At 40.0% G+C, this 17,674-nt stretch overlaps 1 protein-coding gene across 3 annotated transcripts in view; it reads left to right on the forward strand.

The window, feature by feature from the left end:
* Positions 1-17,674, forward strand: part of cadm3 (cell adhesion molecule 3) — a 112,346-nt gene that overhangs the window by 38,996 nt on the left and 55,676 nt on the right. For all 3 annotated transcript variants that reach the window (XM_085439905.1, XM_085439906.1, XM_085439907.1), the window contains one exon: positions 5,471-5,620. In XM_085439905.1, the coding sequence (XP_085296031.1) occupies positions 5,471-5,620 (150 nt within the window). The remainder of the gene's footprint in view (positions 1-5,470; positions 5,621-17,674) is intronic.

Raw genomic sequence — 17,674 nt, forward strand, 5'->3', positions numbered from 1 at the left:
TGTGTTTGGGGGGAGGGTCAGCTTTCTTGTAGTCTGCGCAAGTGGATGCCTCTGTGTGTGTGTAATGGCCTGTATCATACCACGCTGTATCAACCCGCACATTGTTGGCTGAGTTTCCCATCAAATGTGTACAGCATCAGTGGCACCATGACACATGACTGTGTCTGTCACACACCATAGCCTTGGACTCAGTGCAGCTGCAGTGGAATATGGATACACGCACAGGAATGCACAGGGTAACGTGCACATGCACTTCGCCTCAACCACATGGAGATAAAAAGCATCTCATAAATCACACAGATACACACGCTTCTTCCCACGTATTTGTGCACAAACAGATATATTCCTAGCCACAAAAAAAAACAACCAAATACCACTGTGTGCTTGAGCGCTAACACGCACTAGCATGCAAACATCTTCGATAATAAGATTCTCGGGGCTCGCACACACACGCGCAGACGTGCACATACTGAGACACAGTCAGATAATTACCTCCCTGCAAAGCAACAAATACGCTCTGCTTACAAATATAAACCACACGTGCGCAAATATGAGGATAAAAATCTTATCACATAAACACAAATGCGCACTTAGACCAGACCTACATGTGAAGGTACTCTCACACGCATACGCACACACCCGCACACAGTTGTTTAACAGTAAATAAAGTTTATTAACCTGAGTTAATTAGCAACAACATCGTAAATCCACCCTGGGGGACCAAAAAACTGAGGAAAACAAGGAATTAAGGATGGGGAGAATTAAGCGAGTTGATCAGTAATAGAGGAGGAGGGGAAGGAGGCTTGACAGAAGGGCGAGGAGGTGAGGGGGGACGATAGGAAAGCAGGGAGGACATCAGGGCAGATGGAGAGAAGGAGGGGGGAGAAGCTAGAGGGAGACAGATGGAGTAAGAAGGAAAAAGAGGGTGAACATGGAGATGTGCAAGGTGGTTTGAATTTTTCACTGTCTGTTCTTTGTAAGGAGAGAAATTGGAGGAATAAAGAGGGAACTTTTTTTCTTATTAAGGCAGTAGTTCAAACTTTTTGGGAAACACACTTCCAGAGAGTGAAATAAGGTGACTAAAATTAATCCAGTGTGTGTGTGTGTGTGAGTCTGTGTGTGGTACCGAGCTGAAGTCAGGACCTGGTTAAACTAGTTTCACCTGTTCTTATTCATACATATTTATGTAGTTTAGCTTAAATACATAGATACCAGGCTAACATTGGGCCATACAGGATGAACTTAAGCCTCACAGTATTGTATTTTATCATTAAAGCTGCTTGTTTGCAGAAGTTTGTAAAGGCAAAGAAAAAACACGTTTGCTTAATTTCATTCTAACGTAAAGCCTGGGGAGTACGGTTCATTGTCAACATTCAAAACATTATGGCAACACTCTTCTTCAGCACTGTGTGAACAATTTGTGTTTGACTGAATAAGTACCTTCTGTCTAGACATCTTCACAGATTGACTTTGAATTTTTGAAGTTAACCACAAGCTGAAAATGATATCCAAACTCAGTGCGCATGAATACATTTTCACAATAAACCGCCCAAAACGTAATTAAATGTGATATGAAATGCAGCTAACTGTAACAGAAGAGAGGTTTTAGTTGGTATATTGTCTCTCTTTGGATAAACTGAACAAGTTTGCAGTGCAGCTCTATATGTAATGCACACACATGAGATTGATAGCGATCTTGTCATCTAACTCTCTGACAGAAAACAAATAAACCATATGTTTAAAAAAATGTGGAATTATTCTTTCAGGTTGTTCCCTCTCTCTCTCTGTTTTTCTTTTTTTGTCACTGGAGATCTCTCGAGCGCTTCTCACTTCCTCTGTTGTCTCACTAGCTCCTTCTTTCCCCTCCCTCTCATTTTTTTTCACACACGCGCACAGTTTCCCACCTCATTTTATCACCCACCCTGCATACTCTTATCCATCCATCTTTCTCTCTGTGTCCTCCTTCCTCCCTCCCTCATTCCATTGACTTGATATCCCAGTCAGCCTTCTCCCCTTGCGTTCTCTCACCTTGTTTCTGGCTAGGGAAAGTGTAAATTGTGTTGCTTTAAATACCCGTGTCTTACTCTGGCTCTAAGCTTGGTGAGGGAAGGCGTGGATGTGAGGAGGGAAAGAAAGAGCAGCAAACCACAGAGTTTAACTTAACGTCTGCTAAGGATAGATAGGTCTCTCCTTTTATTTTTGCAGCTTGAGTGTTTAACCTGACTTAACAGTTTAAACTCTGGATGAACTTCATTTCCCTCCTTTAACTTTGCTGCTAAGGAGATTCAAAGGTAAAAAGCACAGCCGTATCTGAATCCCAGGATTATTGGAGCCAGATTCTAGTGGCGAGTGACTCTTTAGCACTTGTATGAACCAGTTTCAAACAGCAGATGGTTTGGGTGCGCCACACTGGACTGTATCATAAAATATGTTAACCACAAACTTTTTAATAACTCATTTCAAATACTGTAATATCTCTAGCATCCATCTTAATACCCACTGCTTCTAACCGCACCCCTCTGACCATATAATAACGGTTTAAGTCGATTTGAGATATTGCTAAAAGATTGATAAATTATGCTCTTGCAGTTAAATTCTACACACATGGTCCTTCAACTTAATTAAGCCAAACTTTTCTTTGATTAATATTTGACCAACTGTGCTAAAAACGTCAGCATGCTCGTATACTGTACAATTCAAATAATTTGTATACATTAGTGGAGCTTTAAATTTAAGATGTAGAATGCCTGTTAATCATGATTAAAGCATTTTAGGCCTTATGGTCCATAAGAGTGAGATTAACCTTTATTTGTTAGCTTTCATTAATTTACACACAATGTTTTTGTAGCTAACAACAACCGGAGCCTGATGTATTGGGCGTACTGGAGTAGCTGAAAATTATGTTTTGCTCCAAGACACTCCAGCAGTGTTAATGAACGAGCTACAAGTGCAGCTTTCACATTTACCATGCCAGTTCATGGATCGAATCTGCAATCTTCCTCAGACCCTTTCACTTCTCTAACCTTTAACAAACCGGCACCCCAGATCAATAATTTTAAATGAAAATAAAAGACCGATATATGACAAATAACCACGAGACAAACAAACAGGTATAATAACAAAGGCCGCTACCTTTCTGGAAGTTAACCTCCTTGGCTCTGGGTCGTTCTTTATTACAGGGGCGTGCTTAGTTTGAAACCTTGAGACATTTAATTGTTGCGCTTTTGAGTTTTTATTTCAGATTGAAGTTTGGAGAAACATCTGGGAGATAAAGTGTAATTTATGCAAAAAATGTGACGTGATGGCTTTGAAAACTTTACTCCCACACAAATTTGATGAAATGATTAACTGGTTGATATTACCTTGACTAAAGGAAAAGCTTTGTCTGGCATTTAGTGTTCCACTGATAAAAAGCGACATTTCTGGGTTTTTTCTGGTGATAAATATTCAACATTATGTAAAGGATCCTTAAAATATGTCCACTTTAAAAGCATGTCTCCTCGCTGAAAAGTCACTAATTGGCTACTGATATTGTTTTACCAGCACAAATGTCACACTGAGCCTCAAACTCAGGTTGTCCTTGATCAGAAAATGCCAGCACTCTGTGGCAGCTAGACAACGCAAGATTGGCTAACTTGTCAGCGTTCATTGCGGTTGGCTTGATGGGTAGTGCAGTGGGACAGCCAATTTACCCAAAGTGTTCATGCCAAGTGGAGGAGCTTGTGCGATCAGCCACAAGAGTTAGCCCAAGATGCTATTAAAGGAGACACTAATCCGTGGTACACTTGACCACACATTCAGCCCTCAGCCATCATGGTGCTTAGATAAACTAACCACAAGGTCAGAGCTGCAGTAAAACAGGAGAGAGAGCAAGTGAGCGACTTCCTGACATGAAGGGCTCTGGAAGTCTCTGAGTGTCTTTTGAATCCCGCTGGCAAAGAGCAGCTGTACCTTTATTATCGCTCTGAAACCTTATAGCCCAGAGGCAAACCTGAAGCCTTTTTTTTTTGCCTGATGTTTTCTGTGATGCTGGACTTGCTGGCCAGTTTTAAAATGAAAAAAAAAAAGATGCCTATAGTTTCTCCCAGGTGCTCTTGGCTCATGTACCGCAAACGTGTGTTTTTGATGCTACATTCAGTTAGTTTGCTCTCCTCCTCTTCTGCAACCTTTCTTTGTGTGCCCCTCCTTTGCGTGTCTTGATGGGAGTTCCGCTGAAGCGCACTTAAGCAGATGTTCTTCCTGCAGAAAAAAAAAAAAATCCATTCCACCGCCGGTGCAAGGATGCGATAACGCTCCACACCGAATATAAACCTGTCTCCCGCTTGACAATTTGGTTCCAATTAAACTATTTATATGCGCCGTATTTTCAGGGGTGAGGAGACCGCTTTGAGGCATATTTTCTTATAAGAAGTTCCCCCACGTTGGCTTGGTCTTGTTGTCAATTATGTCATATTTTCCTTTTGGTTGAGATTTGAATGAGTGAGCACCGGCATATTTGGAAGATAGTAGGAGAGGAGAGGGCGCGAAGGGTGCACACGAGGCCGAGATATGTGGAACTTCACGTGGCAAACAAACGAAACCGCAGCTACCATGTTAGGCTTTACTTACCGTAACGAGGGACTCCATGTTTTAGTATAGATCTCTGGTTCTGATTCACAATTTGTCACCCTCATTGAATGCAGAGGAGAATTAGCTTGCCTCATCACCCGTTATCAAGGGAGCGCTGTTAAATACCATAATTTGAGCCAATTTGAATACTGTTATACACCCAGACAGTTCACTCTTCAGTGATTTTTGCGGTGTTCCAGTTTCAGCTACAGCCTTTAGAATCCCTTCATTATGTCGGGTCATTTATATTCTCATTCTCCTTTTCCTCTGACCTGCTCATTTCCATAATGCCTGTCCTGTTTGAGCTTCCTCTGGACCAGCTGATGCATATGCATGGAGTTAAAAACTGACACAGATATTGACAAAGGAGAGTTAGAATGCCATTAGAGGTATGAGACAGCGCTCTTGTTGTTGCTTTGACCCGTCGAGAGCCACTGTCTGTAGTCGCTTCATCTTTGCTGGTCCCTCAGGTCGCATGGTCCCTGGATGCCAGGGCTGCAACTGACTCATTGCTCTTACACTGGCCTCGCAGACATACAAGTAGATAGCCATTTGTCTACTTTTTTGTCCCTCTGACAGCTTGTCTGTGTGTCGGTGTGTGTGCGTATTGTGTCTGAGCTTTCAGAAAGACAGAGATATATAGATAATCTGACAAGCAGAGAAAGAGATGGGCGGGGGGAGATAGAGAGAAAGAGTGAGATCGAGGCGGGTAATGCACTTTGTGGGTTTATCTGATTTGTGTGTTTGTGTGTGCTACTATTTTTGCCTGTGTTTTCATATGAGCACTGCATCTCACTGACTTATGATGCATTTATATCACTCAGTCTCGTGATTTTTTTCTTCCCTCTCTCCTGTTACCTAGAAGACGACCCCTTGCAGCCAATGACCTCCGATGAGACGGTGCCCGTGGGGGGTACGGTGACATTGACCTGTCGGGTGGCAGAGAGCGACAATTCCTCACTGCAGTGGTCCAACACTGCACAGCAGACCCTGTACTTTGGAGAGAAGAGAGGTGAGAGGAAGTCAGGGATGGAGTATCATTAGGAGCTAATTACAGAATATGTACAAATTCTGCTAATTTACTTTGCCAAATGTGCTTTGGATCAGTGCTTTTCAAACCACTTGTGCTCAAGTCACACCAAAGGGCAGACCAACATTTCAGTGCGCACCTTAATCCTCAAAATGTGACACAAAATAGTCACCAGTTCTTATTTGGTTTGATTTTTGTCACCTCACTTGCAGCATCTGGTCTCAGCCTGACACCTGAATTTCAGATACTTTCATATAAAAGTCTTGCTGCCTCTGGTTTCTATCCAGTGCTCTTTTTAAAAAAGCCAAGGTTCTCTCAGAAGGATGTTTAGTTTCTAAGTGCCTCTTTAGCTTGCACCGTGTTAGCTTTAGCCAGCTTTTCCTGACAGATGACTTTCAGGCTGAGGGCTGTTAACATCCCCTGTCCAGCTGTCGAAGCCAAAAGAAGCGTTTTTTTTTCCCTCCCATAAGGCAGCAGATTTTTTGCACTGATGGTTATTTAGAGAAAATTAGTATGTAAAAAGTACTAAACAACCTATTAGTTTATCCATAGCTTTTTGTGCAATTCAAACCTGAAATCATGGCAAAGCGTGCAATAGACACGCCGTTTGGCATGCAGAAGTTGCCGTAACAGCAAGGGGAGATAATATATTTAAAGCCAAAAAGTCGCTAGTGACCAAGGAAGGTATGAAGTAGGTTTCAGGGTCCTTAATCACCAGAAATCATGAAGCTAGGTGGTTAATATGTATATACATGTAAATGTGCTAAAAATGTCTGTTTAAACGCTCGTATTCTTGTTGGCTTAAAATAAAACATCTCCCTCTGCTGGTACTCCAGCTTACTGCAACTTCTACATGCGTGTCCATTTCACACTTAGAAGAAGCAAAGTGTGGAATGGACACGGTGGACCGGCATGTCTATTACACATTTTTCTGTGATACGGGGTTGGCAATAATATATTGTGATAATAACATATGTTGGACACCTGGACTTACCCCAGTGGACACTATATGGGGATCATGGGTGTCAAATTGATGTTAGTACATCAGCCACACATATATATATCTATGTTGGCCCAGTAAAGACCCATTGCATAATAACATATAAAAAACAAAAACACATAAAATGTTCCCTTCCTAGGTACAATCTGAAAAAAACAAAACAAAACAAAAAAACGTGAACTTTCAACATCCTGTATCAGTTTTCCATTTTTTAATATCATTGTTAGAAAGAAGGCTGTAAAACTGAGATCGAGTCAGACTTCTGGGTCAGATGAAAAAACACCTTAGATAAAACTAAATATATATATGTATGTATTCTTTTTCTTCTTTCTTGTATTAACCACTCCTGTAAGACATCCAGGACACTATTTGAGGCCACTTCTCACCCCAGTCCATTCCTATTTGATGATTTGTTATGGGGACTGATGGAATGCACAGGGCTTACACAGCTGTGACATAAATTTTGTTTTAGTGTGAGACCACAACCCTAAAACAAAAGTCACAGTTTGGTGAAGCATTTTAAAGCTCATGTCCTGGCTGTACCCTGCCTTTAACCCAATGACAGCTGGGATAGGCTCCAGCTCCCCACAGGAGGATCCTTAGCTTCTTATCCAAACCTGGATAAGGAGATAAGAAAATGAATGGATGGGGTTTAAAAGCTCAGTGCACCCCTGTTTGTGTCACAAGTAGGTGTAATTGAGAAAAGGAAAAAAGAAGAATTTGTGCACTTTCTGATTGTCGCTATAGCAGACAAGCAAACAGAATTAACAGCTAACAACTGCTCACAAACTGCTAGTGTCACAAATGAATTGTATTTGTGAACTATAAGGATATAAATGGTGAAGTAATGTCATCCGCCACGTTGCTCCAAGGCTTAGATTACTAGTTTTGAGCTTGAGTAGTCATCGTGGCTCCAGCTTTTCCTCGCGCTACTCATTCTGTCCCTCAAGCAAAGTAATTGCTTAAAGACGAAGACACACATACACAAGTTGTCTCACGCACACGCACACACAGATCATTAAGCCCCTGAACTGTTAAAGGATCAAAAAACTTGGAAAAACAATGGCTATTTTCACTTTAGCTGTGATGTGTGTTATTGCAAGGGAACCCATGTAAAGGCTACTTTAATGATGCTTTCTAACACAGAGTGATGTCAAGAAGTTCAGTTCTGCACTTTTCTCTGTATTACCCATCAGAGATGTACGTGAGAACAGACATTAAACGGTCTTTAACCTTCCCACTCTGTAGTACAATGTGATGTCTGATTGTGCTCATGTGAGAATAGCACAGTTAATTCTCTGGTGAATTCACAGCAAATGAGTGGGCGTCATGTGTCCTGCCTCCGGCTCGCTCTACTCAGGCAGCTCCCTCACCTAAAGCAAACGGATGGAGAGAGAGTGAGGATGGCTGTGAAACTGACTGGCTGCTGTACATTTGAGAAAAGACAACTGCAGGCAAAGTCACAACCTAGCATGTTGAAAAAAAAACACCCCAGCTATAGTAACAATTGGAAGGCGTAAAAATTATGGATATGCCTTGGACAGATGGCTGCACTTATGATTTTTCAGCAGCTTGCTTCACTAAAATGACCCCTAAAAGTGAATTAAACAATAGGATTTCACTCCCTCTTGAATATGTCTTGGATGCATTTGCATATTGCACACTATCTCATGTATCAAGGATGCATGAAGTATCATAACTAGATGTAAATAGAGTCTATTTAGATTTTTTTAAAGGTATATGCTTCCAATATATTTTCTGAAGAATATTAATTCTGTTTGAATGGAATTTTTGGAGGATGGGTGTGCAATAAAGATGTCTCCTGCTGCAATGTTGTTGAATGAGGCACCATAATTACTTCATATAAACAGGGTCAAGTGCTTTGTTCGAGAAAAGCCTCACGACATTAGGAGACCGAGATGGCAAGCAACATATTTTTCTAATATTGCACAGTGCCAAAAGCGCTCAGTTAGTGCAACAAATGAAAACTGACGACATAAACAAACTTCTGGGGGGCTAAAGTGCATCTTAGCGAAAAATTCAAACTGTTTTTAAGAAAATCTGTCACAGTTTTTTAATAACCCATTTTGTGCAACTTGATGGGCGAACTAGCTTTTGTGCCAGGCTGGCTTTTATTGACATTTTGAAAAGAGAGACTTCCCACTCAATGATACAGTGGTCAAAAAAAAAAATATCACACAACAGACCTCACATTTGAAAAGGGAAAAAAAAAGAGGTGCTGCTGGTGGGGTTAAAAAAATGACACTGTAAATAAGGACTGACATTAAATATGGATTTTTGGCTCTAATCATGCCTGTTGACTGTGCTCAAACCCATGGCTCAAAACATCATGAGGAGTGAAAAGGAGCATGCCCAGCAGCTAGTTGGAGTGACATTAATAGGCTATGATTGTGAGAAAAAAAATTGCTTTTTCTTTATTTGACATTATGACAAAAAATACTGCCAAAGTGGTGGTTAAAGACAAATACATTAAAAAAAAAAATCTCTGAAACTTTCTTGTAGTTTGTCCATTTTCTGTAGTCCAGCATCACAGAGCAGGCTTGGCACTTGGGAGTGAAAAAAGGAGAGAGTGGTACAGATGGAAGGAGTGATAGGATAGTTGGGGAATTACAAACGAGCCAGACGAGAGTGCTAGAAAGCCTCCCATATGCAGTAATACACGCTTAACAGTGGAAGTCAAGTAATTGAGAGATGGAGTTGAGAATTGCGAGAGTATAGATGGCTACAGGCTGAGAAGTTTTCACTGCAAAGGGCCAGACTTTTTGAAACAAACAATTTGGAAAACAGAGAGAGGCGCGAGAGAATGGGGAACAGAGGTGGGGAAGGGCAAATTGAGAGCGCAGCGAGTCTTTACTCCAGACGGAGCTTCAACCACAGTGTAGAGATTGAAGACAGAAAGTGAGGCTCTTCTCTGCAGTGATACAACACTTACAGATCGAACCCCTACTTGGTAGGGAATTGAGACGAGTATTGGAGAAGGAGGTGGTGGTGGAAGGGGAGAAGCAACCCATTGTAGTGGGTTAAAAAGCTGAGTTAAGAACCAGATCTGGGTGAATGGTGGTGCTGGAGGGGTGGAAGGTGTGACGGGAGTTGAGAAATCTTCGACCATGTCTTTTCTTTAAAGTGAAGCAGATGGGGGGAAGAAGGAAGGTAACGTCAGGTTCTTGTCTTTTTTACAGTAATGATATAAAAAGATAAAGCTACGGAGGTATTGACAGAGTAAGATTACAGATAATGACGATAATGACGAGGCTGAAGGGAGACTGGATAGTAAATAGAAGACAACGGTTGTCTAAGAGGAAAGAGAAAGAAGATGAGAGAGCATTTTGACTTTAAGCAGATGCTATTACTGTGATGGAAGCATTGAAAAGCAGAAAAGCATGTCCAAGATGCACAAGGAAATGGCCTTGAAGGACGGATTGCAAGAATTCAAATGAGAGGAGACTTTTTTTTTTCGGTAGTTGTTGAAATGTATGATTTCACCTCCCATGTCTAGTCATTTGAATTTCTTATAACGCCATTTTAGTATGCTTAGGATAAATGCTTGCACTGTTTTATGTGGTATCACCTGCCGTTTTCTGTCATTAGTTTTAAGCAGGTAGCAGTAAAGCTTTTACTGGAAACAGCTGGAAACAAAGCTTATGAGATTTAAGTGAAACAGTGATGTAGTATAGTGGAAAATAAAAACAATGAGCATCTGCCCTCTTCCATAGTATGATTCAAACCAGAAATTTCAAATTGGGATTCATCACTGAATAATAGAATAATAGAAATCATTTTCAGGCCAGTTTTTGTGTAACTGAGCATACCGCAGCATTTTCTCCCTGCTTCTCTTCCTTATCAACGACTCCTTGACAGCCACTAACCTGAGCTGCCCTCTGATTATACTCATTCCTAGTCCCATTCCTCCAAAATGACAAGAAAGCCTTGCTCAACACTTTTGTACAGCACCATATATATTTCAAAAAAAGTGTCAAAAGCTTTCAGTGTTTAGTTATAACAGTAATTTGTGAAAATGTTCTTCCTCTTTCAGTTAACACCCTCCACACATTACCATTCCCGCCCCAAATTGTCTTGGTAGTTCACTGTAATTGTCGAGCCAAGAAAGAAAAAAGTCAAAGTCAGATTAAAAAGGTTAAATGAAAGGATGCTTGGCTCTAAAAAAGTGCAGTATGAGAGCGGGAAAAGAGTGACTTAAAATTCCTCAGTTGTCCAGTTTGGACATGATAGATAGAAATGAGGCAGCAAGTCATCTCTGCGGTTGGCCCAGACAGTAAAGCGCAGGCAGTGCACTTCAGAACTGAGACAGCAAGACATAGATGGATGAGAGTGAGGAGAAAAAAGAAGGGCATATCAGAACAGGAATAAAAAAGCGGAAAAAATTAGAGATACGATTGAAAAAAAAATCAGAGGGGGAGAAAAGAAAAGGAGACGAGAACGGGGAATGAGAGGAATCAGAACTTCTCACCATCATGTTTCAACATAGCACAGCATGCAGCAGGCTTTGTAGCGGGAGGGAGTGAGGGATGAGCGAACAGCATGGTGAGCGATAAAAGAAGACGCACAAGAAAGGGCGAAGCAAATGATGAGTGACAACTCCTTACAGAGATAGCCACCACACAGCAGACTGTGGAACTGACGAAACTGTTCTGTGACAAAATCTGAGATGGCAAAGGAGAAAAGGGAATAATCAAAGATGGAATGACAGATGCTTGTTTTTCTTTAAACAGGTATCCCTATTAAAATGAAAACCTTGCCGTTGATGCATACATGACAGTTTCACCATCATTAAAGCAAGGAGAAGAACAGGAGGGGAGGAGATAAAGAGAGATGTGATGCAAAAATGAACGGAGGGTATGAGGGCAGAGTGGTAGATGTGACACTATAGAGAGAGCAGAATTGGGTTTATAAAAATGATACAGGGAAAGTAACTTGGAAAGAGACCTGGAATTCAATTTATAAATACATTTTTATTCACAAGTAATATGAAAAATGAAACATCTAAGCCCATGCTGTGATATATGAAATGTTGACGTTGTTGGCATTATCACAGGGTCACATCAATTCAATCCAATTCTCCATGGTAGATTGAAAGCTCAAGCTGACTTTTATCATTAATCACTTAGCCAAAACCATTGATATCAGTTAAATTTGATCCTGCTTTCACAGATGAGAGGTGATACAGAGAGGCAGTGACACAGAGAAGGGAACAGAGAAAAGGGGCACATTTAAAAAAAAAAAGAAATACAAATCCTTTTTAAAGCTTCATGGAAGTGAATTGAAAGAGAACACGTTAAAAAATAGAGTAAAAGAACAAAACTGAGGAAACCAGTCTGGTTCCAGTGGAGCAGAGCTAATGAGAGTTCTGCAGCTATAACAGACCAGATAAAGATGAAGCAAAACAGGAAATTAATTGTTGAGGGACATAAAGCCCAGTTGTGTTTATTAAAGCAGATACAATTACAAAAAAAATGCTTTTTACAGCTAATCCTGTCCTGCATTAATCCAAGCGTGCACATTTAGTGCAAAGGAGCCTGTCACTGCATGGCATAAATAAATGATCTGATAACTGTAGCCAACACAGGATATTTTGATACATTTAAGGCTTTAATTTGAGATCATTTATTTTAAGACCCTTTTAAGGACTCACATACACCCTGGAGGGAACATGTGCAAGTGAATGGATGGATGGATGAGTGAAAAAAAGACCTTTTGCTGCTAATAGAAGAGATTAGCCAGCTAGGAAGGCATGAAAACAGATGGGTTCATACATTAATGCTGAACTGTCAGGAGACAAGCCAGGGGAAAGGAGGGGGGCAGAGATACTGAGACCAAATGATGGACATGAGGGAGTTAAATATTCACAGAAAGTTGCTTCTGTATGAGAACTTTCAGTTTGTTATTTTATCAAAAACAACCCTTAAGTAGAATCATTTCAGTACATCTGTGAAAGGTCTCTTAGTCATTTCTTACAGTAGCTTTAGATAGAGTCACTAAGTTAAAAAAAAAATAGTTGTGAAACTTTGTTTTAGCGTGCTTGACATAGTTGTTTGGTTGTCTGAACTCCCAGCTGTGGGTGAGCTTGCTACAATATAGTTAGCAAGACCACCGGAAGGCAAGATGAGGCTGAGTGACTTGTGTATTCTGTCAGAAAAGAGACAAACCTGTGAGCATCCTGATAATAATTTTTCATACTTTATTGTGAAACCCTAACCTCTGGGGGACCTGGCATCGTTTTCCCACAGTACACTGTGACATCCTTGGGATTAAATAAATGTTGCAGTAAATGAGCAAAATCCCCCCAAATTCAGAAAAAAATAATTTTAAAGTGAATAAAAATGAGCTCAGAGGCAGAACTTTCAATAAAATTATACAAGAGTGAGAGTTTGATTATAATATTGCCTCCTTGTTTCCCCTGATACAGACTTCTCTCCTGCGGTGACTTTCTCCGGTTTGTCGGCTCAGTTTTGTGGTTTTGGTTCATTTTTTCTTCCAGTTTTACTTCTGATGCAAACACCTAACAGGAGCAGGTGTGACAAGTCTATGTCTCAGTTGCCCCAATGCAATAGGATAGACAGTTTAATAGACAGGAAATGCAATATAAAGGAGTCAAATTTATTTTGCATTTCCCCCTAGGTTTTGTAACTAGCAGTCATAATATAAGAACAGACTCTTCTTCCTTATTTGTCTTAGGTTAGAAGGACCCTAACATTACTGCTAATAAAATAAAATGTGATATGATATCCAGTTCCAAGCTATGGAAGAAGTTGCGAAGGAAAAGGCATTAAGCATTATAACTTGTTGCACTGCTGACCCATTGACCTCCATAGTCCAGTGGGAATGTAGTGCTGTATTAATCAGTGTTGGAACTGAAACTGCAGAAATGATCCAGCGAAACAGAAGAAAGTGCCCACATGAAGAAATCCCCTCATTAAAAGCAGGCAAGAGCGTAATCAAACATCACTCTTGCATAATGTGATTGAACGCTCTGCCTTTGAGCTCATCTTGCCATTCACTTTTTTTTTTTTTAGATTGACTTTTAATTTATTTCTTTTTGTTCAGTTCTTGTGGGATTTCATTGAATTATCATGACACGGATTTAATCACATAAACATCTTTTTATTCATTGCTTTATTTAAACTGCAGTCCAAAAGCAACAATTTTCACTGTCTATACTGTCAAGCAGAGAAAAACAGAAACGGGAATGTGCTGCTTCTACATTTCACTTGAGGCACTTTTCCACTTTGTTTCACCATAAGTTGTATTTTTATGAGAGAAATTCAATTATGTTATGCGCCAATTAGCGTTTAACTAGCTAGACAGTTATATTAAGCACAAGCTTAAAATGTGAAATGATCTTAATGCATTTCTACATTTGCCCATGACTTTCACTTGTAACAAAAAAAACAGTGTTATACACATTGTGCTTCAGAAATGTCTTAACAGACTAAATAGCAGTAGGACAGAGCAGTACATTCCCACAGAAGTAAAATTAAATAGCATCTCAGAACGACTTCAAACATTAAGCACAAACTCTGAAATGCATATTGCGTGACGTCTCCAAAAATATGAAGATTGGTTCCCTCCATCTTGAAAGGATTATATGACAACAGAACAAATTAGACACTTTATATTTACGTGCTACACAATGATTAACCTTCAGCCTATGAAAGAAGGATTAATAGGGGTAGTTTGTTTGGTTGGTTGCGATTAAAAAAATAAACTCTGTAAGGAGAAAAAAACAGCCGAGTCATACTAAACTGTGTTGTATGATTGACAAAAGTGTTAAAACTGCGTAGACTAACAGGTATGTGGAACTAGGTCAGGTCTTTCCAGCCGCGTCTCCACCGCATCGCACACTTACTATTTGCTCTATTTTTAAAATAGAGAGGATGGCTATGATATTTTAAGATGTCTTTATTCCATTCAGCTTTACGGCACCATGTTTGCAGCGTAGTTAGCCCTCATATGCTTTACAGCGTAGAATAATAAAAAGAGGCCTGCAGCATAAATACTCAGTTTAAGATTTTGCAGGCACATTTCCTTACCTGAAAGTTGTGTATACGCTCTCAGTCCATCTATAAATTTATTTATTTGTGATGTGGCTTCCTTCCTTCCTTTCCATAAAAGCATATGAGCAGACATCAGACAGCTATCATCTGCCTCGGTGCAATTTAACAAGGTAATGGCTCTCTGGTGATTTACAAACCATAGTGGACAGGAAGGGCTTGTGCCTTTTGGGAGGGTGTGTAGTAGGAAGACTTTAACTGTGGTGAATTTGACTGTAACTTGTACATCATTTAATTATAAACGCATACTAAGCACTTTTAAAGTTTACAGTGTTAAGCAATCTTAAGTGAAACGAGCACAGAATTATTGAAATTGATTGCATGAGCTCCCCACTCAGCCTCTCACAGATGGAGACAAACTGACAATGAGTGCTCACAACACAGCGCGAGGCGGTACTCCAAATGCAGCGCATGAGATGTTTTTTTGACATTTTCTGAAAAACTATTGATCCACATCACATCAGTCAGAGTTTTCCTGGTGTCTTGGAAGGCTCTCTCGAGAATGTATTAACAACAACCATCACAGGACCGAAAGACTGCAGGAGATGCTTTTGAAATCCAGCACTTGAAAGATGGCTTTTTATACAGTTTCTCTCTGTATTATTTGAACTCTTATTTTTCCGCGTGTCCTTAAAATAATCAGCTATACTGGCAGATAAGCACGAGGAGAAGAAAGAGAAAGGCACACAGGGAATTCAAAGTCAAATATACAGTCATATTTTTCAGGTTAATGAAGTAAATATATGAAGAAATTCACTGTGTGATTCGAAAATTGGCCTTTTGCCACTCACCCTCAGAAATAAAATTAAGTTGAATAAATCACACATAAAGCAGTGCAGGCATACATATGCTGCTACTGTATTTGTTTATTTTTTATCTTTTCTTTTCCTTGGATTATTTTTTTTCTCCCTTATTTTTAAATCAATAAAGTGACATTTTGCCACTTACGACCTTCCTCAGCTTGCACTGAACCCTGATTCATAGAATTATAAATAAAAAGCTGAAACTGAGAGTTGTGACTGTGAACATCTCATCTTTATAATGTAATATTTCACCAACACATCATTAGTGCAAGTGTGTTTTTCCTTTTGTTCTTCTACAGTTTAATGCCTACCTTCACTATAAAAGAGCAGAGCCCCCCTTTAAGGAATTGTTTGGCATTTATGTAAATAGGGTCCTCACTTATTTGATGATTAGAGGATCTGTTCTAGAATACTAAAAATGAAGCCAGCAGCTGGTTATTGTAGCGTAGAAAAAAGACAATCACTTCAGACTTTGCTTTGCTCAAAGTAAAAGAAATAATGCCTCTTATAACTCGGAAAAAGTGTTGGCTGTCTGGTAATTATATTGAACTTTTCTTGCAAGTAGCTGTAGTGACTGCCTGGTTGCCCAGAGGTTGAGCGTGCAGCATCGTCTGCCTCTAGGCAACAACTTTTAATCACAAGGTGATTGCACGGGTCGAGCAGCCTGTATCCAAGCAGCCGTGGTCTCACCCAGACTGACCGTCATCGCTCGCAGACAGATTGCCGAGGGTTTGCAAATAACTGCAAACTAATTTATAAATGCAGACACATTGCCAAGATGTTGCAGTCAATTTGAGTCTGCACCAATCAGCACAACTTCTCTTGTAGATCTAAGTGTTTGCCAACAGGCTTTATTCTGGTTATAGTCTTTTGTAAAGGCAGGGCTGCTGAGCAGTTCTGTATTTTGCAGTTAGATTGCTTTTCTGCAGCGTTGATGTTATTATTTGTGCAGGAATTTCAGAATTTCTTCTTCGAATATACATTTTTATGAATTACAGCAGACTGACAGACTCCATCTAGTTGCCATTTTATCACTTAATGCACCAAAGTGACTTTGAGGACGTCAACAGAGTGCAAGTTGTCGCTGACATGGTCACCCATTTTTGAAGCAACACTTTTCAAAATCAATGAGACTGCAAGTTCATTGTGCACAGTTGTAGTAATTTTAGTTGTTTCACGATCTGCAAACTCTGTTTTCCCTAGTGTGACTGTAGCATTGTTCATCTTTGGACAAAACTTGTAACAGGTTTGTCCAGTGGTGAAATGTTGTCTCTTTACAGGCTGCAGATTCAAATACATCAGTGAGACATTAGTTTGGGACCATTATTTACAAATTAACATGGTGCGTTGTTGTTGTAGTTGGTTGTGAATATAGCAAATGAAACCTTAATCCCTGCAGGAAAGAGTTTACTGAGGTCAGAGAACACGTGAGCATTACAGTTGGTTTCCCCATAGACTTTGACAACTTCACTTCACAGGAAACCTCGTCAAGGGTAAATCTATGGTATTGATGTTTTTGAAGGCATGCAAAAAAGCCTGTATCCAAAACCTTTTCCTTAGTAATAACAAACCATGTGAGGAATTCTCACCCTTATAAAAAGAAGATAAAAAGAAAAAACTGTATCAACTAGCTGTCCAGTCAAAACACTGTGGGACATAAATGGACATCAGGGGAAAATAATCTCACTTTACTTTGCATGAATCTGATCTTTTGACTTAGAAAATTGAGCAAGTTAATGATAGCATGCAGACATTCAAAAGCAGCAGGCTGACAGTGACAGCTATTATGATAATGATCGTCTTGACTTTGTTTTTTCTATAAAGGTGAAGAAAGTTGAGAAAATATTCTGTGCTTTATTGTTATACTTCATTCTGATGTGCTTCCTTTTTAATCCTTTTGGACCGGGCTCCCAGCTGAAGCCGTGGCTTCGCTAGGGTCTTAGGATGTGTCATCGGTCAGTGTTATTTGCAAGAAATCCCCAGTGGACATTTTTCACTTCTGTAAAAACTACATGGGAGGATTTCGTTGGCATGTTGCTTGAAGCCGCTACACCGTTGGGAACATTTCTCTCTCAAGTTTCAACTGGAACTAATGCCTCCTTGCTTCAGTTTGCACCACCTTGGGCAAAGTTTAGTTCATCTG

Source organism: Copadichromis virginalis, linkage group LG18, assembly GCF_057382275.1.
Source record: "Copadichromis virginalis isolate Kocher_CV1m ecotype Utaka linkage group LG18, C_Virginalis_male_GT1.1, whole genome shotgun sequence".
Lineage (NCBI taxonomy): Eukaryota > Metazoa > Chordata > Actinopteri > Cichliformes > Cichlidae > Copadichromis > Copadichromis virginalis.